At 32.1% G+C, this 22,071-nt stretch overlaps 1 protein-coding gene across 2 annotated transcripts; it reads right to left on the bottom strand.

Moving 5' to 3' along the window:
- Positions 1 to 874: 874 nt before the first annotated feature.
- Positions 875 to 12,589, bottom strand: LOC123003599 (protein gooseberry-like). Of its 2 annotated transcripts, none has more exons than XM_044396462.1 (6): positions 12,417 to 12,589; positions 7,409 to 7,722; positions 7,207 to 7,321; positions 4,936 to 5,270; positions 4,568 to 4,881; positions 875 to 1,234 (listed from the first exon to the last, which is right to left on the bottom strand). In XM_044396462.1, exons 1-6 carry the CDS (start codon positions 12,469 to 12,471, stop codon positions 1,132 to 1,134), a joined length of 1,236 nt encoding a protein of 411 aa, XP_044252397.1. In that variant the 5' UTR covers positions 12,472 to 12,589; the 3' UTR covers positions 875 to 1,131. The 2 variants fall into 2 exon arrangements, with proteins under 2 accessions (XP_044252397.1, XP_044252398.1); XM_044396463.1 differs by having other exon boundaries at positions 7,216 to 7,321.
- Between the last annotated feature and the right edge of the window lie 9,482 nt (positions 12,590 to 22,071).

Here is a 22,071-nt window from a genome sequence, read left to right as displayed (position 1 = left end):
GTCTATTTGCATGATTTTCGTATTTTTTGCTTTATATTTCGTAAGAGCCTTTAGGCAAAGACCATCAAATAACAGTCCTTTAAATCCATATAATTAGTTAATGGTGGACCACCAAAATATAACGTACGATCGAAATAAGAGTAAAAAACTTGTTAAATATTGGCTTTTAAAGGTATATCGTTTCGAAATAAGGTTAGATAATTCCGATCGATGTATAATTATAGCATCGGAGCGCTATTTTATAGTAAATTACACAGGTAGCCACTTTTTCGATCTAATTTTACTAAGCAGGAAAGAAAGGTTTTGAGTGATGGATACTTTGCACCGAACCATTTAAATCGATCAAATTATAACGTTGCTTACTTAGTATTACTATTATTAAGGAGAGAAATAAAAGGATACGAATGGGAAAAAAACTATTTCGATCTTACATTATACTTATTTTGCTCCGAGTTTCAAATGCGTTTACTTAATATATACATCACGGATTTTCACAGCTGTCGACGCTCTCGGAATGGGTATTTTTATGGGCGATATTTGTGATTTCTGTTTGTTTTTGCTTTCACTATTTAATTGCGTTAAATAATATGACGATATTAGGATGTTCTACTCAATAACTGTATTTTCTAATGTGATGCTTTTTGATTTATGTTTTTTTTGATGCAAAAGTATAAATGCCTCAAGGTTTAAGAATATACAATTTTCCACAAATTATTATTTATGGTCTTACAGATTAGACCTTTCTCCAGCTTTGGTGCAATTTGTTATCGATAGTGTTTTGTCCAGTAAAGGTCTACCTTTCTAGGTTATTATTTCAAAGGTGAATGGTTATCAAATTAAAAATAACACAGTGTGTATTTCAAGTAATTTATTAATCTCTAATAAATGAATACAGCTAGCTAAAATTCACAGAAACAGTAGTTATTGTATAATTAACACCTAATTTCTTAATTGAACTTACTAGAACTAGATTTAATAATTACACTTGTATGTACAGCGATTACAAAATAGTAGTACAATGGTGGCACTGAAAATAAATAGAAAAACTAAAATAATAAAGCCTTTATGTTAGTAATTCCAGGCGCAGTGTGGTCTAAGCTGACAAAATGAGAAAAAAGTGTTCCTTCCTGTTCAGTGCACGCGACTCGCACACATATCCATAGTACCCAAATATGGATATCCAGATTTGGCCTCGCTGGGTGAATGGGCACCATAATGGCTACCAGCGAAGAGACTGTAAAAGACAAACAATGAAAATAACATCGTGCGATCGTGAGGGTGCAATTTTCGATTACGTATCTCTCGCTGTTTATGGTAAGTTGAAAGGTGGCGGTAATAAATCGTCCCCTACCTACACATTTAACTGATTGAGTAATTTGTGCGCAATGGTACGTATACTCACGAGTATGTAGGTATAGATAGGTTGTACATGAAAACGAAATTAATTACGGCATTTTAATAAACAACCCGAGACCTTATTTAAGGCCGGTAAAATGAAGCTAAGGTATTTATTAAGTGAAGCACCGACATAAATTAATTGCGTCTACTGGGATATTATTCAAACGTGCCGGTACCCACCAATTATACAGTCGATCAGTGCCGTCTTGGGGTATGATCTTTTTCAGGTCGTGGGGCGGTACGTATCCATATGTTGGACGGCTGCAGATCACCAAGTCTGCTTGTCATTCGGATTTTTTCAGAACGGAACTACCAAAGTACGCAATCATTGAACGGGAATCGTGCTAAGCTAAATTACACGGTGTTAGTTAATGTATGGCCGCGCCGCTCTCTACTTAAGACATAAAGGCACTGCTACTGAATGAATTATGTTTATATACACCGGACTTGATTTGTTTAATTGCACGCAACATGGAAAAATGCACGAAAAACTCACATAATTGCCTAACTGATTAATTACTGCTTACGATTTCTGATTTCCACAAAACTCAATCTAGAAATCAGAGTTGGTGTTTTTTTTCGCCTGAACATTGCAAAAATACAAAGTAAAATTAATTTAAAATTCCCATGCCAAAAAATAGTTTGAGCCATTTTAATAGCTCATCAAAGGCTAGATTTTGAATTAATCTTTTGTCCGTTCAGATCATGAATTCTTCAATTTAGTTAGCGGAAACATCAGCAGACCTTGCAACAATAAACAGATTCTTGTTGAAGAAAATCACCAATTTGTGTCTTATGGTGTACAAAACATTTAACGAACTAGCAAATTAAATCCGACAACATCGGAAAAAGAGCTAAAATGATGATAATATGGAAATTATCAGTTATAAACTTATAATACGACGAGTAATCAAAAATTGCCGAATATTTTTATGAATGGTCATTCGCTTATGAACACCATGAGTGCGCAGCAAGCTTAATGACCATAAATAAAAATATTTTACAATTTTTGACTACGAATTGTATTCAGAAGACTATTCAATAAACCAATTGTCAAATTTGCGTTACATATGATTTCATTTTCATAGCAACCGTTAAAAATTAGGTTAGTTTAAAATATTCTTTGCAACTACTCGTGGAATATCCAGTTATACATTTTCTCATGTTAATGTGCATCAAGTAGGTTGTAGAAATGTATCTTTAATTTAAAGGCCGATTTACACAAAAAGTGTCAATAATGTCATTCAGAACAGATTTAATCACATCAATAAAAAGAACCTTTATGTTTGACACCCTATGTTAATTACATTGTTAATTTTAATTATTGTTTGTTAGCTGGTGTCCATATTTATTTGAAAAAATAATTTTTAATATTTTTTTACGAGTGGAATATTTGCTTGAATTTGTTGTGGCTAAGATGCAAAAGTAAATATCTGCTATTTCATTGGTTAATATTTGAAAAGAGAGAAGTGAATTGAATAGTCAGTTCTGTTTTTTTCTCAAAAAAAGCTCGCAAAAATCTGCATTCATTTTTATGCTTAACTGAAAGTCTTCTACCACCACTCGAAAAATAGTTATTTATTATACAAGACGATAAAGAAATTCTTTATCTACGAGTGAAAAGGTTAAGTTTACGAGTGACGAAGTCAATCTTTATCGTCGTGTATAATATTCATCTACCAGAATTTCTTGAATATAAACAATAAATAAAAATTACTTTATTTCACTAGAAGATAAAAAAACTACTTTATCTACTGAAATTAATTGATAAAATATAAACAGTAGATAGAAATTACTTTATTTCACTAGACGATAAAAACTACTTTATCTACTGAAATTAGTTGATATAAGCGCTCTCTCAACATTGAGTACAAAATAAAAAAAACTATGTCATTAAACGTCTGCAAAAAAAAATTGTCCACAAAAATTTAGGGACAAAAACACGAAAAACGGTGACAAATTCGGTACCGCTAACAGTTTTTGGTAATTTTTAATCAAAAAGTGTCAAGCAAAAGTCAGAAAAAGTCCCACCGTTAAAATTTAGACGCAATTTGTAATGTATGTTTACTAAACATTTACTAATTTTTACCAAGAAATTGACAAGACTCCAAATAAACGCAATTAAATTAGTTTTTTAAGTAAAGAGCTGAAACTAACGCTGAAGAAGAATTTAGAACAAGCATCGACTTCAAGCTCATTTTAGTAAATTACTCAAAATTTATTGCCAATAATTATTATTGAATAATACCTACTTGTATCATTTGCAAAATAACATTTTTCTGTATAGACACCCTTTATTAATAAAGTTTTTGAAGCAAAAAGCTCATTTTTGTGTAAAACATTGTGCTTATTTGTAATGTGTTTTTTGTCAATATTATTAAAACTGAATTCGGTCTTTAGACATTAGCTAGTGAAGTCTGCTCTCAGATGTTCAATTATAACACTTTCAAAGAGCAAACAAGCACATAAAATTCAAAATCAAAATTTCAAACATTTTACCATAAAAACATAACCATATATATATTTTTTTTAATTTCTAGGGACCAAAACAAAAAGCAATCAAAATGTGTAGATAGAGGAAAATGCTATACCTACCAATTTTTTCACCAAAATTTTGACATGATTTTCGTTTAAAAGTAAACAGATACTATATCTCGGGACTTTACTATTACCAATCTATCACTTTTTACAAGGTTTTTTCTATATGAAATAGCAAAGCTCCTCGACTCTAACTCTGAAAATAGAGCTCATTCTTTTACACAGAAATCAAATCAATTTATTTCACCTCAAAAACGCAGTTGCGACGTTGCCGGTGTGGCAATAGAAAAATTTTGAAATATATTTTTACTTTGCCCTTGTAATAACAGATTTTTTTTTTATTCAATACCGCAAAAAATGTTTCGGAATGCATCGAAAAGTCGTAAATTTTCCGTCACATTTCAGATGACGTTTACTCCGTCGGCGTCTTGCTAAACCTTCCATTGATTATTATGACAACCCGACACTAAGTGCATAAATTATGATTAATATATTCGCCGTACAACAATACGATACGTGCAACACTCGACCGTTCGATTTCCTTACAACACCCGACAAAATGAATTATGGCCACTCTGCGGCGGTGCCGTTTTAATTTGCGTCGATATTATTATTAATATTCATAACTCACCTGTAATTTTCGTGCCAGCTGCTCAGATTTTCAGCGACTTTATTGTTTTGAGCGTGCCTCGACCATACGGCACTTTGTTGCGCCGCTGCTGCTGCCGGTGAGATGCTATGTTGATTCGGCGAAACTTGTGCCATATTGTAGCCGAATTGATTGCTTTGATCTAGAGACGCAGCTGAATTGTAGCTATTGTATAGAGTATTGGGTGTAGTTGATGCTACGCTTGTACTAGCACCACCTAAACTAGTACCAGTACTAGCTGCAAGAGCACCGCTACTCAACGCTGCTGAAGCGTAGCTTTGTTGAGCCCAAGTGCTCTGAAACAAAATTTTTCGTACAAAAACTGAAAATTTGAAAAAACAACAACGTACTTGATTAAACGCAGCATCACCGTATTGGTGCTGGACCGGAAACGCCGACGGCAATGACATCGAATTAAAAGCGTTTAGTTGTTGTGAATTCAATTGTTTTCGGAGACGCGCTCTCCGATTGGAGAACCAAACTTGAACTCTTGCTTCCGTGAGTTTTGTTTTTTGGGCCAATTCTTCTCTCGTGTAGACATCGGGGTATTGTGTACGACCGAAAGCTCGTTCTAAAGCTTCGAGTTGTTCGCCGGTGAAAGTCGTCCGGGAACGTCTCTGTTTTCTTTTTAGCGGAATTCCAGGTTCTGATTCGGTGTCGCTCTCGTCACAGGAAGAATTCGGTCCTGGAATAGAATAGACCGTTTCATTGTAGAAACCCCCGTTAATATTATAATAATGTTTTGGGGGCAAAAAACAACGATTTAAGTTGAATTAGTTGAAAAAAAGTCGTAGAGAACGGCACCTGAGCATCGGTAAGCTGCTTTCTTATTCCCTTGGCAATTATTAAGATGGATGTAATTATTGTGGCCATAAGAAGCGGGATCAACTCGAAGCGTTTCGCTTCTATAATAAATCCATCGTGATGGGGAGCGCAGTAGCGCGACCATCAATTAACCTTAATTAATTAATTAATTGTGTTTTAATTTGTTTCCTGGTGATGTGATTGATTGTCTTTTGGACCGATAAACAATGAGAAATTTTAACGCAACTGGAGCGAGTGATGTAAGATGAATAACACAACTCCTGGGCTATAGCCTCGAGGTCCAACACTAATCAATTCTTCGTGATTGCGGTGCAAGAAAAAATCAACGATTTTAATAATGGTGTGCGACCATCAAGTATAATATACTCGTAATTTAATAATATAAATAATTATCAGAGTTTTTGTACGTTTTGCATAAACGATGAACTTATTACGACATTGATTGAATAACAGATTGAGAAAAGCATTTCTTTGGTGTTGGATCTTAAATCTTAATTTTATTTAAGTTCTTTCTTGGTGATGACTGAAAGATACGCATTATTGTTCGGATTATTATTGTAATAAATATGGAAATAATCTTGGCAGGTCGCATTCATCGCAAAGACGAATTATTCGACTCTGACACTGTGATTAATAGGTGAAAATTTAATGGTATCCTTTGACGTTGACGCGTTGTGAGAGATTTGGACAAGTTTTTATTGTATTGTAATTTTGAGCCGAGATTATAATTTTTTACATTTTGATCACGTTTCAAAAAATGGGTTAATCGGGTTTTGGTTGATTGAAATAATGTGACCGTAAATTTTAAAGGCCATATATCTTGACTTTGTGCAGAAACTTAAGCACGAACGTCGATTTTCTTATCATACTCTGCGTTTATCGTTATCCATTTTTAAAAAGCTAAAAAAAAGTTCAAAAACAGCAAATGGTAAAATTTAATTCTATTTCTATAACTATTTCTATTGTTCTACTTCATGGTACATACAAAATTAAGTATTGTTTTTATTAATGCATTATGATTATTATCGATAACATATTCTCAAGTTAATTACATTACATTTTTGTGTCAGTGGAAGCAATAAATGTCACGAAAGTTCGTGAAACTTGTCGGGTGAAATCCGTGCCCGCGGTGTAGTTTCCAAAAAATTGGTAGCTAGGGACTGCCTCCGTTAAATTTAATTAACGTGCAATAAGAATCAATCACGAAACTGAAAATCAACGGTTTCAATGAAGTTAATATGTGGTAATAATAAAATGAACCGTCATTATGCCGACGCGGATGGTTGCTGTGTTGCTCTTTTGTGTTGCGTCATGGTTCATCTTGTGAGGTCCGAAAAAATTACGTGTGATAAAATTTTCTGTCAATTTTAGACTTGACTTGGTACGAGGTTTTTACACGACCGCCCCATCATATCATACCATGATTTTATTCAATAAATCAATTCGATCGCTCCCGGTCATGGTCGCCGGTGTCGGTATACCATCATCATCATCATCACCAAAAAACACCTTTTTACGGAAATTTAAACGATCTTAAGCGTTAATTGAAAATTTTGGAATTTCGCTGTATTTTCGAATTACTTGTGGGTAATTTCGAACGGTCTCGCTGGCTTACCGAGGTAATAACCATGACTGTTTTTGTCGTGTATCGGCGAGTGATTGATTTTACACTAATTTAAAGAATTTTGAAAACAAACAGTGTCCGATCTTTTTGTTGCCGGCTCGATTGTGAATTGACTCCTTTTTATTAATTCCCACGTATTTTCGAAAAAAAAAAATTTTCTATGCTTGCTCACCAAGAATACCTTCGATCGAGTGTTTTTTTCGATCCGGATCTTCTTTTCTTCCGCCGCGCAACAAACGACTAATTGAGCTTACAGATGGGGCCGAATTCTTGTCGCATATACCCTCCTGCAACAACAAATTTTGCTAAAAAAGTGTTATTTGATCGCAATATAGTTATTTTGACAGAAAAATAGTTTTTTAATAGTTAGTTACCTTAATTAGTCTGTCTCTAATTTCCCAAGAGAATATTTGCGGTTCCTCCTTTTTCAGTTGTTCTATCCTTGCTTCCACTTCTAACGTTGCAACTCTAGGTTTGGATCCCCCAATCACTCCCGGTCTTATACTCCCCGTTTCCTGATACCGATTCAAAATTTTCGAAACACAACCATGCGACACCCTCAATTGTCTCGAAATAACACACGGTCTTATTCCCGCGGCTGCCATTTCGACAATTTTTAATCTGATGTGATTTGGTAAAGGCCGTCCGTTGATAAACACCCCTCCGAGTTGATTTACGCGACCCTGACCTGTAACAATAATTTACATATATTTTTACAACCTTTTTACAAAGACAGGAAATAACTTGAATTTTTAAACACTTTGTATGCGGTAACTAAAAAAAATGCAACAAATGACATAAAAGAATAGGAGAAAAAAAACGTTAAATTATGACCACCGTTGGATTTACGAACCTAATAACACCTGATGATTTATTAAGTGGAATCCGCTCACTCATGATGGTGTTCCCGTCATGTGGTTCATGCTTCGGGGGCAGCAAAACATTCTTCGCTTAATAAAACCCATCAAAGGTTTTTTTCATTAAATTGTGAAAAACGAATTGGACAGAAAATTGCTCAATAGTGCATGAACGGTTACTCAAACACCATGAAGAGCTTCTTCTTCAGCGGACCACCCCGTTTTATTTACAAAAAGTTTACCGATCATTGTTGAAATTTAAATACTGGACACAGGAGATGGTCTTCATTGTTGGATGAATTGGATTTAGATTTGAAACGTTTTGTTGGCTTTGTGTGCGCAGAAAAAGAGCGAACAAAGCCAACATTGAAATTCGGATCCAATTATTCGTATATTTATACTATTTATGGGGCTAAATGCAGCAGAAACTCCTGTATGCCATGATTGAAAAATTTCAAAATTAGTTTCTGGGGGTGTAGAGTAATCAATCACCAAAGTAATTTTAAGTGAAAATTTAGTAATTTGGTAGCTTTATTAACCCCACGACTTAATTAAGGACCTTTGTGGCGCGTGAACCGCTTGGAATTCCGAAATTTGCCGCTCGCGTTCAATAGGATCCAAATCAGGTGTAGGATCTGGTTGATGAAAACAGACATTAGTGAGATCAAAGCAGCCGCTGACCGGGGCCGGCTTTTCATTTTGTTAAATGTCCGCACGCCCACCTCGCACATCTCTCACACACATACAATAACATAACACCAAGACGAGAGTGTTTTGCCGTAATATAAAACCACCGGCTGGACGTTTTCTGATCACCGACGGCGGGACGGTCCACATTAATGCAATTTTCGGTATAATTGAAACTATATTGTAGTACGAGAGGAATAATTTAATAAAAGTGCTTTTTCACAACGAATTTAATTATGCGAAAATAAATTGAAAGCTAAGGACCGGATTTTGGAGGTTGAGCGACAGAGAAAGATGCTTCTTACGTTAGGATCCAAGGTGGCTTTGAGGGATACCTACCCATAATTAAAAGTGTTGGACATAACGTTTTTGGTCTTTTTTTCTACTATACTTTGCATAAATAAAAACAAGTTTTAAGATTTATAACATTCAGTGAAATGATGCACAAAAATCTACAGAATGCGCCAGAACTCGCGCCCCAGAAAAAAAATTTCAAGTAAGATAAGATACCAGGAACATGGAAAAAATGTTTAAAAAAATTTTGACATTTGACATTTTTTTATTTTGATTTAATGATACTTATGATCTTGTATATGTTTTTTTACAATTATTTAGTAAAAGGACAAAAATTTTGCCAATAAAAGCCACAAATAACATTGAACAGAGTTACAATTTAGGATACAGCTTCCTTGTTTCCTCTTTTAATAGCCTATAGCAAAAAAACTTGGAAAATTATTTTTCCAACAGAAATAGAGTCAAGGTGCAAAATTTAAACTCTCATAACTTCGACATTTTTATTGATAAAATTTTTTTAACATTTTTTCCATGTTCCTGGTATTTTACCTTATATGGCATTTTTCTCTGGGGCGCGAGTTCTGGCGCACCCTGTATAAATCCAAGTTATTTTTTCAATTGAATGGAAGAACGCTGCAGCACATGTTGGTGTATGAGGTCAATCTTTCATCTCAGCCTTTTGGTCGTTTCGCAACATTTTCATGTCCAACTCCACAAAAATGCTTGTATTTTATTTACGCACGTGTTTCCATTGAAAACAATAGCGTCAATAACAGGCGTGGCAATCGTCTCATTGTGTTTTAAACATTGTCCAACCCCATTATGGACGGTAGAAAACACGATCGACACATTCCATACTCTACAATTTACCTATTCATTTAATCGGAATAATTAAGTAGCAGTCACAAACGTCGTATATTTTAACGATAAAAGGATTAAATCCAGATTTTTGATTGACAGATGTATTGTGTGGTCAAAAATCTTCTGACTTATTGAATGGCAGGTTTTCTAAAAACAAAAGTTACCAACGCCTTGACCACATGTCATGCGGAACGGAAGCCATTCAAACCACCTGTAATTTAAAGGTGGATTCACACATTAACGAAATGAGTAAATTTTAAAGCCATCAGTCAAATTGAGCTCATCGTATTTTATCTCATGGGCGTTACATTTGATGTTTATTATGGTTTTATGCGACGATAATAACAACCAGTCTCCTCCGTAATTATTGCGATTTGCAATCTTACATTAATATCATTAAATATTTTTAGATATCTAAAAAGTTTACATTTGATTATAACAGAAGCAGAAGCTAATAAAACTGACCTTGTATTTTTTGTATTTTATTTTTCTAAACTCATCTCTTGTCGAAGAAGAACGTACAATTCGCAATTTATGCCATAATGATATTTACTGAAGCATCATTATCGCATTTGTTAACGAACAACCAGACTCTGGGAATACAAGTTCCGACATTGAATGTCTTTAATTTCTAATTCATCAAGAGTTACCGTTTGGTAATTTATCTCTACATGTGTTGTGAGATGGCAAAAAAACGCCTAATACGGGAGCGTAATACAAGTAATAAAAAACAAAAAATTTGGAAGAAAATAAAACTGTGCAAAAGATTGATATTTTTTAATAATTCTTATCTTATTGTGTTCCTTAATTTAAATAAAAAGAATTTATGGTTGCGGGCAAAGGATGTGCATGTAAGCACTCAATTTTCTCATGTGCATTTATTCCCTGGGGCTGTTCCATACCTGTTCTGAAAAAATAACAAGGATGGGACCCTGTTGTCCGACACAGGGACCGAGACCGTCAGAAAAAGTAAATAAAAACCCGAGTGCCGATGTCAGATGTGGTATATAATGTTATCCCCGATAGCTTATGTCAAATGTGTTAAGATAAGTATCATCTTAACGCTGTCGGTGTCTGTTACACCGTCCTACACGCCATTAATGCCTTTAATACATGTAAAATTCACGTTAAATCTGTATTATTACCTTATCGCGGCATCTAGATACCGTCCGTGGATGAATTTAATATTCATAGTCCTTGGGTCCTTTTATGGACTCATCATGATGTACGGTTTCACCAGCAAAATTAGTTGTTAAGATCATCTTTTTTTCTTTCTTGTGGAATATTTTAAATCAATGCTCTTTCTTTACATATTGCTCGTAAGTTTTTATTGATATTAGAAGTGGAACTAACCACGAGATTAGATCACCGTATAAGCATAAATCTTGAAAATTTTATAGCGGCTATGAAAAAGACATAAAAATTTGGTTTGTGTTTGTGGACGAGTTCACCCTTTCTGACTATTAATAGTATCCAAAATTTATTTGCTTTTTAATGAACCACTTATACCAGAAGCTTAAATTAAATGAGCGTAGTCTCATAAAAGAAATTTTTATTCATGCAGTGCGGACTGAACTTAATTTTAATACTTATAAGAAGTATTGTAAATATATCCAAAACTTGGTTTTCTCGAAATTGTAAAACAATGTATGAAAACAGAGGAAATACTCCGACGTATAAAGTTCCAGTTGTAATTGATTCCATCACCATCTCCTCATGTAAATAATAACACAATGAATTGGTTTTGAACGTTTTTAACATGTAATTCTATAAACAAAAATCAATAAATGTTTTCTTATCCATACATTGTACTTAAATTCTGACATTAGTAATTCTTTGGTAGAAAACTATTCATAAACATGTACACGTTTTCGTGATGTTAAATCTTTTTTACTTTATTTATTACGTAAATAGGTGTTAAGATTATTATTACGTATATTGACACAAAAGAAATTGTACGAATTTTCGATTTTTTTCATTAATATAGTTTCAGAGCTCTGCTTGAAGTTTAGCACAAGTTCAACTTACGTACCTATAGCCTCGTTCACTCCTAGACTATAACTTAGGTACTCTTTTTATATGCTGTTCAGTATTTACGTTCTTATTACAAAATACATTTATCAAGATTTACTAATTGGAAATTTAAAATAGTTGAAATAATTCTAAAGTAGGAAAACCAAGTTTGTCAAAATCTTTTTAGTTTTCCTCCCAAGAGCACAATATTATAATTGCAAAATTGTATTTAGATAAAGAAGACAACTTTATAATATAGCGATAATGGTATATCAACTTCATTGGAACGTGCTCAATTATAATAATTATGATCCCTTAATTAGCTACACCTGTTTGTTGATTCTCTACAATAACTGTTGAAAAGTATGAAACAAGCCTTATTTATGACATGAAAATCTGATAAAACAACACTTTTGCATATAATTATCAAGTCAAATTTTTGCAAGATTATATACGCGATGATATTGATAAAGTTTTATGCAAATTTATATGTTCTTACATGGTACGAGTTGTTTTAATAACCACCGACGGGTACTGATGATGAAGTTCAGAAAACCAAACGGTGAATTTATTTTTTCTCCACATTCATTTACTTTTTTTTTTAAGTTTTGAAGAGTTTTTTGTAAACTCAACTCTTTGACAAATAATTCAATTCAAATCAAACACGAACCTTGGAACGGATATCCAGTGAAATACGGAGCCATATTGAGTGTAGAAACTGCCATTTATTCCCAAAACGTAAAAAATTGTCAAAAATCAAGAAAAACACCCGCACTAAACCTCCACCAAACCACGTCCTAAACCGTTTATAAAAAATGCGACGATCGCGTTTCGTCGTACCAGTTGGACTTCTTAAAGAAAACTGACCAGAGCCAACTAGATGACCACACGCTTTGATGCTGGAAGGTGTCGAGTTGGTACCGCCTATACCACGATAGTTTATTTTGGTGTTGGTTGCCTCGACAGTGATTGGTAGAAATCGTTATGGGAGGAGTTTTGGGCTGGTAGTTTGTATGGTGAACCACCATAGGTGGTTCTCTTAGTTCATGTTCATTCATGAAGACCACCCTTGGTGAATTTTTCAACTATTCTTTGTTATAGAATTTTTTGCAAGGCTTTTGTCTATTGATCGATAAAGCATTTGATTTATTCCGGTATGTAAAGTAGTGTCTATGCTCTGATTGTTTTAATTATTCGGAACATCTGGTTTTTAAACTGTAATGAATTTTCCCATGAAAGTTAAATTGATGACAGAATGAAAAAAGAGGAAGAAACAAATTGTGGGTGTTTTTGTCAAAAAATACTCAAACTCATTGCTTTCCAAAAAAAAAGAATGACTCAAAAGACCTCCATCTTAATGGCGAAAAGAAGACGTTTTCGTTAATTAAAAACTCACACTTTTTCTGGTTTAAAAAATATGACTAAAAAAATTTTACTTAAAGATAAAAGTAGATACTCTCAAAAAGTGCGTGCACCCATCACTGTGCGTGTACATAGTAATTATCACTTTTTCCCATGTCATATTGTCATTTTCTGTCTATTTAAAATGATAATCGTGTCGCTATGGTGCCATTCGTTAATTATAAAATAACATCTTCGTCACACATTTAAATGCAATTAACACTTTACTACCTAATTGGCACTTTACGTGAACTATAATTTTATAGCCGTATCTTATTCGCTTGGGAACTCGATATGTCTCTGTATTGAACACCTTTGAAATGCTTTTCAATATTTTATTACTCGTTTTGTCTCCATCATCAGACAACATCTCATAAAAATCTTTTTTTTTTACTTTCTTGAACATCTCATTTAATTATATGCAAACTCATCTTGTTTTATCGTTTAATTGAGAAACAATAAAAACATAGCCAAAACCAATCGTTAGTAAAATTTTGAGAAAAATAAATGAAAAACTACAAAGTCAACAGTGACGATGCAGCACTGTTCAGTGTTCATTATCTACGTGAAAATTAAACACCTGTTTCAGGAACACGATATGAAAGTTGTCGCCCAAAATATATGATTTTTTCAAATATTTTACACAAGAAATTTACTTTCATTTAACATAAAATCAACAATTGTAGCAAAACACATAAGTCTCTGCAATTGCATTTGAGAATTAAAATTCTAAGCTAGATTTGACGTGAAGTCGGATCAATTCAATAGTAATTCCCAATAGATGGTCATTGAGAAGTGGACGTCCTGCTAACCTAGAATTTCAGTCATCCCATGAGAAAACAGAGACCTGTGCAGAATAATGCACCGTTTAAAATGAATTAGTCCCATGCGCTTTAAAACAACTTCTTTTTGAAAAACTCCAGTACCGCAAGGGACTAATTCGAATGTCGATTTTTTCCGGAAACATAAACGAAGACAAATTGATTTATTAAACGTTACCATCGTCCCAACATTAATAAATTAACACTTGACATTGTTAACAAGTCATTCGACATCATAATTTACTTTGCAGAAAAAATGTTTAAAATGATCGATGATGCGAAAGTACCGTTTTGTGTATATGTTTCGATCCATAAAAACGTCGCTGTAGGTCGAATATTGTCCAAAGATTTGCCGCCAATGGAATCAATAAATGATTGATTGAGATGGGTATCACATGTTCGTTAACTTACAATATGACTAGGTGTTGGATACGCATAACTCACGGTTTCGTTTTTTTCTTCTTGGATTTCATCGGGTCAAATGTTGCCCAAGTACCTGTAAATCAACACGACGAAATTGACTCCCACACGAGATGATCGAGATATTTTGACACCGATTTTTTTCTATACCTATTATGTGTTAATAACAGACGTAATATGTCAGAAAATGAACTGAACATCTAATAAACAAACAATGAACAAAGTAGATTCCCAAAAATTGAAAATAAATATGTTTAAAAGCATAAATTTTCTCTGTTCAATTCAAATTGACTTGGTTTCGCCTCGTCCCCAATTGACTGTGTGATTACCCAAAATCTACAAAACGCTTTTTTTTAAATAACTTTGTTATTTCATGATAAAGAATAATAACTTTTTTTCAGTTTCTTTGTTATTTTTCAAATACATATTTGATATTATCAAGTTAGAAAATTCGTTTGGTAGTGAAGAAGTACAAAAATGACATAACCTTATGTACGGTAACAAAGAAATAATACTTACAACTTAAGTTAATAACTCAGGTAAGTAAGTAATAACTGTAGATAATAGTGAATTAACAAGAATAGTAGTTGCCAATTACGACTTGTTACGTCTGAGGGTACAAGTCCATCACGTAGGGGTAATATTTTTCCCCGTTGTATTTCTGGGTAATAAATGTGCTAGGGTAATAAATGTGCTAGTAGTGAAAATTTTTTATATAAAACACAGTAGAGAAGATTTTTACAGCTTCGCATTTATTATTTCCCTTGATGATACGCATCTCGGAAAATATGTATAACAAATCTCTTCTCTACCTTGTGATATAGAATACTATTTCTCCGATCAAGGAACAAAGTCACGCTTTATTTCCTCGTTTTTGACTAATAATCTAATACTTTATTTCTTCAAAAATAATAAAATGAAGTGCCGTTTTACTCTTAAAATAAAATGTAATCTTTTGAGTGTTTTTTTTACATAATTTTCTTCTTGATACTGATTTTTATTAGGCTATTCTCTAAAAATCTGCTATAGTCTATAAGCTGGTATATTCCATAACTAATAGAGCTCTGTATATAAATTTTTTAAAGTCCTTATAGAATCGTATCAAAATTGGTATTCTCTAAGCGTCTATGTAAACATTCGAGTTATAGCGCTGTAATTACCCTAAAGTCTGTTTTTTATTAAGTGGAAATGTCAAACAGTCTTAACAAATTTATCATGGTAATTTTTGGATGTTGGCAGTTCCAGTTTTTAATTTAATTAATAAAAAATGGCATTCAGCAAAAAAATCGTCTAAGAAAATTTAGAAATGAAAACACAAAAACGGGAACCAATTGAGTATCGCGAACAGTTTTTGGAAATTTGAAGACGAAGAGTCAAAAAAAGACTACCGCTAAAATTTAGACACAATTTGTAATGTAAATTTGCTAAACATTCTCTAATTTTTAGTAAGAAATTAATGAGAATACAACATAAACATCAAAGAGAAAAAAACGTAATTAAATTAGTAGGATTGTTTGCAACGTTTTTGAAGAACGAGTTGAAGAAGTAACAATTTTGAAACTAAAGCCGAAGGAGAATTTAGAAAATGCATCAACTTTGAACTCATATTAATAAATTACACAAAAATTTATTACCGATTTTCATAAAACCTGCTTGTACCTTTTACAAAATAACTTTTTCTAAATAGACACTCTTTTTATTAAAGATTTTGTAGTAAGAAGCTCATTATTGTCCACAACATTACCTTCTTTTTTCTTCATTTAATAATAAATATAATGCAATTAGTGCAATATTATTACGATCCATCACTGAACTATGTACTTATTATTAACTTTACACGATACCAATAATTATAAGAGAACAAAAATTAGCATCACTGGCGAAATACGGAGAGAAGTATTTATAATAAATTATTGAGGAGTGACATTGTTACTATGACAATATATCGTTATAGAGTCTTTACGGTCAGCAAATTTTTCGACATAACTTTTAGAGACTTTAAGCTTATAGAATTTTAGGTATAGAGAAATATTTCCTTAGAGAATTCGATTTTTACTTATAGTCGATAGCTTAAAGAGTTATAGCGCTATAACACGTATTTTTTTTTACAGAATAGCACCATTACTCTTACAATTTTAATGGAATGCATTGAATATTTTGAGAGATTTTTTGTGATTATTTAACAAATTTATCATTTCCTTATTTTTCTAGGTTTTTGAATATTACATGTTTTTAGTCTTAATAAAGGGTCAACAAAATAAAAACCACGAAACTTGTCGACAACACAAGGGATTTTTTTGATCCTCAATTCCAATAGAAGAGGCACTAAAACTAAACAGTTGTTTATGTTGTTATAACAGTTGATACATAAATAACTACATATAATGACTACACAGTTAGAAACCTTGTTTCTCTGGAATGCATCTTTTTGTCGGTTTGTAACACTTGAATCACTCTATATACTGCCCTGATACAAAACAACAAGACCCCCGCAAATGTCAAAACCGCTGAAATGAGATATACGGGCTTAAACTTCTAATAGTAGCGTGCTTCTTATACAATGCGGGTTATGAGAATATGTAATTATTACATCTCTAGATTGATTTTTACTAGGTTTTTGCTTAGTAAATAAGGTCTTGATGTCGACTACAGGAAAACAGTAATAACTTTTTTTTTTTTCAAATTGGTTTATGGGGTTTTTGTTTAGTAGGGCAGTATTAGGTCTAATGCACACTGAAGAGTGTCCTATAGCGTGTTGATAAAGTCAATTACAATACAAACATAATATGCTTTTTTTAATAAAAAATTTCAATATTTTTTGTATTTTTGGATGTAGTTTTTAATTTTGATGTTTTTAAACTAACCTTTCATTAGTTGATTTTGTTTATTTTTTGAAATCTCTAGTGCTATAACATTTTTTTAGTGTACTGCAGTCAAAAAGTTAAAAGAATTAAGAAGCTTGTTAAAAGTTAAATAACTTGAAAAATTTAAGTAAAACATTTTATTTTTTGCAACACTAATACCTTATAGGAGTAGACTTACTTTTTATGTTTTCGTTAAAATACGCTTCATCTATAAAGTACGTCGTTAATGGCAACGTATCTTATAATTCTATAAAATACGCTGATGCATATTTTTTGTCACTTTTGACATTATTTTGACATAGTTTTTTATAATAATTTCTGAGTTTAGTAAAATTTCTGATTCAATATTGAAGACAACACGAGTTTTATTGTTTAAAAGTCTAGTTGTCTTAATAGCTATTTTGTGTCTAACAGATTATTAAATTCTCTATCTACAAACATAAAGTTTCAAAATTTAAAATTGATAAATAATTTTAAACTTAAAAATCAATTAAGTATTATTTTGGTAGCCAAAAAGTGCACGGTTGTACAAGAGATAGAAGAAATATCATTCTATAATTGACTTTAAGTTACACTGAATCCATCAATCTTTATTTTAAAACAATAAAACAATTTGTGTTTCAATACTTATCCCGGCTATTATAATCTATGGATGAACCCCAGACCCGTGATGGAATTACCATGATATCAACAATGCTCATAGATAGGCATTGTTGCTACATTAACATTTAAAGTTAAAAATCTTTTTATTTAGTACTTCTAAACATTTTATAGTTTATGTTTTTAGATAGACAATATAACAATAGATTATATCCAAAAATAACAAATAAAGTTGTCCATTTTTAAGTTATTTAATTTTTAACAAATATTTTTTTACCTTTATCACTGCAATCCGCAATTTTTATTTAAACCTGCGAAAATGTTATTTTTCTGTAAGTTTTAGTTTTTTTGTAGGTATGTAAAGTTTATCGAAATTAAAGGCCACATTCAAAAATGCAAAAGAATAGGTTGTGTGAGTTAAGAAAACATAAGTTTGTATTGTAACTTTTTTTTGAAACACATCAATTTTAGGTGGTGCAGGGAGTTAAACCTATAAATTTTCTATAGACATTTTTGAATATTTTAACATTAAGCTGACTTTACCAACTCACTTTGTATTTGGACAATTTATAATTAAAATATTTGTAAAACAAGGTACACATTTAAATCTATGACAAGATAAGCCCACTGTATCCTTTGTTAACATTTTTGCCAAATCCAGTTAATTTTCGTATTATATTCGCCGAGACAATCCCATTTATCTTCATACATCTACCGGATATCACAACTTTGAGCAAAGGTCTCATAATTAACCGATTATAAATTGCACATGTCCAACCCCTCTCAATGTTTCAACCACTTCTCAAAGCAATTAAGCAGAGCGTGTATACGATACCAGGACCGGAATCGTACAAGAATCACCTACACGCTTCTTCTGACACATCAAATGAACAAAATCACCTTCTATCTTATCGTTTTTAACGTCCGAATGTCGCTTTATTTACCATTGAAAAGAGTTTATCACGCTTTCGATCATTGGTAAGCTTTGAAAATTGTGATGTACAGTCCTGTGCTTCCAGGGCGGTATTCTCTATATACCGGTCATTGTGCACCGCGAATGAATGCATGTTTAACTCATTCTGGCGGCGTCCAACAATGGCCATAATGCGACCGCTTTACTGTTAAATATATTGAAAATCATGTCGTCATATAAATAACATAATTTTGTTTATTATTTTGTCGTGATGTTTTGCCCGACATAGGCGGAGACAAAAATTGCACTACAAAGACTAATTTTTTCAAACATAAATTTCAATTACTTGAAGGAGAAAGATTTTTAAAGCAATAAACCATTAAAATTTTAATTCGTTGGTCGAAACCACAAATTACTCAAATAATTTTAATTATGACATCTATTTTCATGATTCGGAATAGATACATAAAGATGTCATTAAAAATGAATTGTTATTGTAATGGCTGTTTTGGAAATTAATTATAATTTTTATGATCAAACTTTATCAGGTGGGTGTCTTTCTTCAAGTTAACCCTGTGAAAATTTGCCCAAATGCACCGACTGAGCGAAAGTCGAACATAATAAAACACAATAAATGGCTGAGTGTTTGAGACCAAAAGAGCCGCTTTGACCCGCGGCTGGCATTAATGTGTCGATGGGTATAAGCCCCGTGTGTGTCTTGGAAGCCCCTAAGGTCTTGCAACATATGTCGGGTTGTGACCCCATTAGAACACCAGATTCCGTGAAAGACTACGAAAATTGGTTTACGAATGCCGCCCGCTCTTTCTTTTTCATTTAAAACAGAACGAAAAAAATTGTGGGCTTTTAACTAGATTTTATGCCCAATTAAAAATGATGTGTTTTTATTATCGGCCGTTTGATTATTAAATATGAAACGTTTTCGAATAATAACTGTGTAAAATGATAAGTGATAAAGTTTTATGTAAATAATTATATAACAATTAGCAATTCAGAGTTTATGAGAAACGATTTCATGTTTTGTTAGGAGAATAATTGACAATTACATGTAAAAATCAACACATTTTTAGCTTCAGTAAACTGGATAAGCAATTAAAAAGTTTGTCAATAGGCGTTTACATTAATGAGATTTTGTGAAAATGAGTCGTATATGGTTATCTAAATGAAGTTATTAAATTTTTGCATTGATACGGTCTTTCAGGACGGATTAATTAAAATTTGGATCCAATAACTGTAAAACCAGATACCTATGTAATGAATAATAATAAAAATAAATAATACAATATTTACAGTCTGTTTTTTATCAATTATTATTATTCCATATCCCTATATTACATTCTACATTCTCTACAAGAAGGCAAAGTGCAGGTTCATTTAGATTAATGTATTACACTTACAAATACGTATATATTTTTTAGATAAAAAAATGTCATAGCCATCTATGATTTCCATTAAAAAAAATACAAGTTTATTTTATTACATCTAAACAAAAGAACTGAAAAAAATTGGTAACTACATTATTAAATTCTATACGTAAAAAAGTGCCTCGAGGTATAATGTCTTTATTTCAAATGTTTAGATTTCGCTAAAATGTCAACTTTTGTCTGATGTAAGTCGAAAACAAAAGATGCTAGCGGGTTGCAGTATTAACTAATATTATTTTCTCAAAAAATGAGCCCCAGAATGTATCACTCGTTTTTGATTAAACCTCTTAATTTCAGAGATTTGGACGTCCAAAATGCACTTGTGTTTATACACAAGCTTATGCTCTTGGACTCACATTCGGCATCCATAACAATGGCAAAATGAGCGAATACTTTTCTCTCGATGTTTTCGCCAGAAATATTAAATCTTTACTTGAGAGAAACAAAATTAATTCAAAATAAAGTAAAACGTTGTATGCAGGGTGAATATAGAAAATAATAATAAAATTAATATAAAAAAGTAGGTAATATAAAAAATGTCATCGTATTTTGAGAACGAAATTTAGTTTTGTTTTTGAGTTATACGATTTTTTTGTCATAATTGCAATTAAGCAAAAAATTAAAAAAAATAACATAAAGTAGATAGTTGTAATTTTTAGATCATAATCTTTATGAAAAAAATGGTTTGTATCATCTAATAATGTATTTATTCGTCGTGCCGTTTTAATTTCACTTTTCATAATGTTTTTTTTTATGAAATAGTGGAGTATTTTGACTCTAAAGTCAGTAGGGTCCACTTGTAACACAGATTTTTCTTTTATACAAAAATCAAATGCTTCTGACGTATTTCATCTCAAAAACACGGTTGCGAGGTTGCCAGTGAGGAGACTGAAATGGCACAAGGTTTACGTCAGTTTTGTGTAATAAACTAAAAGAGCCATTAATAACTGCGCTGATAAAGCTTATTAAGCCCCCAAGAAAAAAGAAAATTTTTATAATTTAATAATGAAAAATAGTTATTTATTCGACTAGTTCGAGTGTAAATCGGACGCATTTTTTCACCGAGTGGATTATTAAACCACGAGTGTAACGAGTGATTTATCATCCACGAGGTGGAATGAAGCGTCCGATTTACACTCAAACGAGTTAAATACAACATTTTATTCTTCGAATTAGACTCAACAAGGCTTAAACTTGCTTTGAATCTGTTAAAAATAATCTGACGTTTCGTATTGAGAGATGCCAAACAGTTGTCAAAACTTTCTTACTCGGGAGAAAAACCGTAAATTTTGATAATGTCGAAGAATAAAAACTTCTTTATATTTCTTTCAGTAATTGTAAACTTTACTAAATGCAAAATCGTTTAGAAAATTGTTACAACAAATTTTACATAAAAAAGTATTAAGAAACCAAAAGAACTTCTCTTCTGCAATAACCAATAAGACCATATATTATAATTTTTTAATTTGATATTTTGAGTTGGCAATGTTGTCATAATAAATTGTCATGTTCAAATTGTCTGTTATTAAAAGTTAGAGCAACGTGATTAAAAATTAGCACCTTTCTCAGTGTAAACAGAACCTTTGATGTTCTAAAAAGCACTTTTAAGGTATACAGGGTCGCTAAAAAGTATGGATACAGTTAAATATTATAAAAAGTATTCATCAAAACTTATTGAAATTTGGTATTTGCTTAAAAGTATTTAAATTCCATCGCTTCAGATGTTTATCAAGCTTCTATCTCCATTTGTTCTAAAGACACAAGGCTAACTTTATTTTTTATGTCAAGAAGGGTCTAATTTAATATTTTTAAAAAGAGCATTTTTTCTGAGTTCTGTGCATACCTTATTTAAAAAAAAAATCGA

Source organism: Tribolium madens, unplaced genomic scaffold (assembly GCF_015345945.1).
Source record: "Tribolium madens isolate multiple individuals breed KSU strain unplaced genomic scaffold, Tmad_KSU_1.1 Scaffold_1;HRSCAF=32;Tcas5.2_LG8, whole genome shotgun sequence".
Lineage (NCBI taxonomy): Eukaryota > Metazoa > Arthropoda > Insecta > Coleoptera > Tenebrionidae > Tribolium > Tribolium madens.
The sequence above is the reverse complement of the archived record's forward strand: the minus strand, read 5'-3'. Positions and strand labels throughout refer to the sequence as shown.

Coding starts and splice junctions, on each gene's coding strand:
- LOC123003599 (XM_044396462.1), bottom strand. CDS start 12,471: ATGGCAGTTTCTACACTCAATATGGCTCCGTATTTCACTGGATATCCG. Junction 5,271..7,206: donor CTCGATCGAAGGTATTCTTG/GTGAGCAAGCAT, acceptor ATTCTATTCCAG/GACCGAATTCTTCCTGTGAC. Junction 1,235..4,567: donor AGCTGGCACGAAAATTACAG/GTGAGTTATGAA, acceptor TGTCTTTTACAG/TCTCTTCGCTGGTAGCCATT.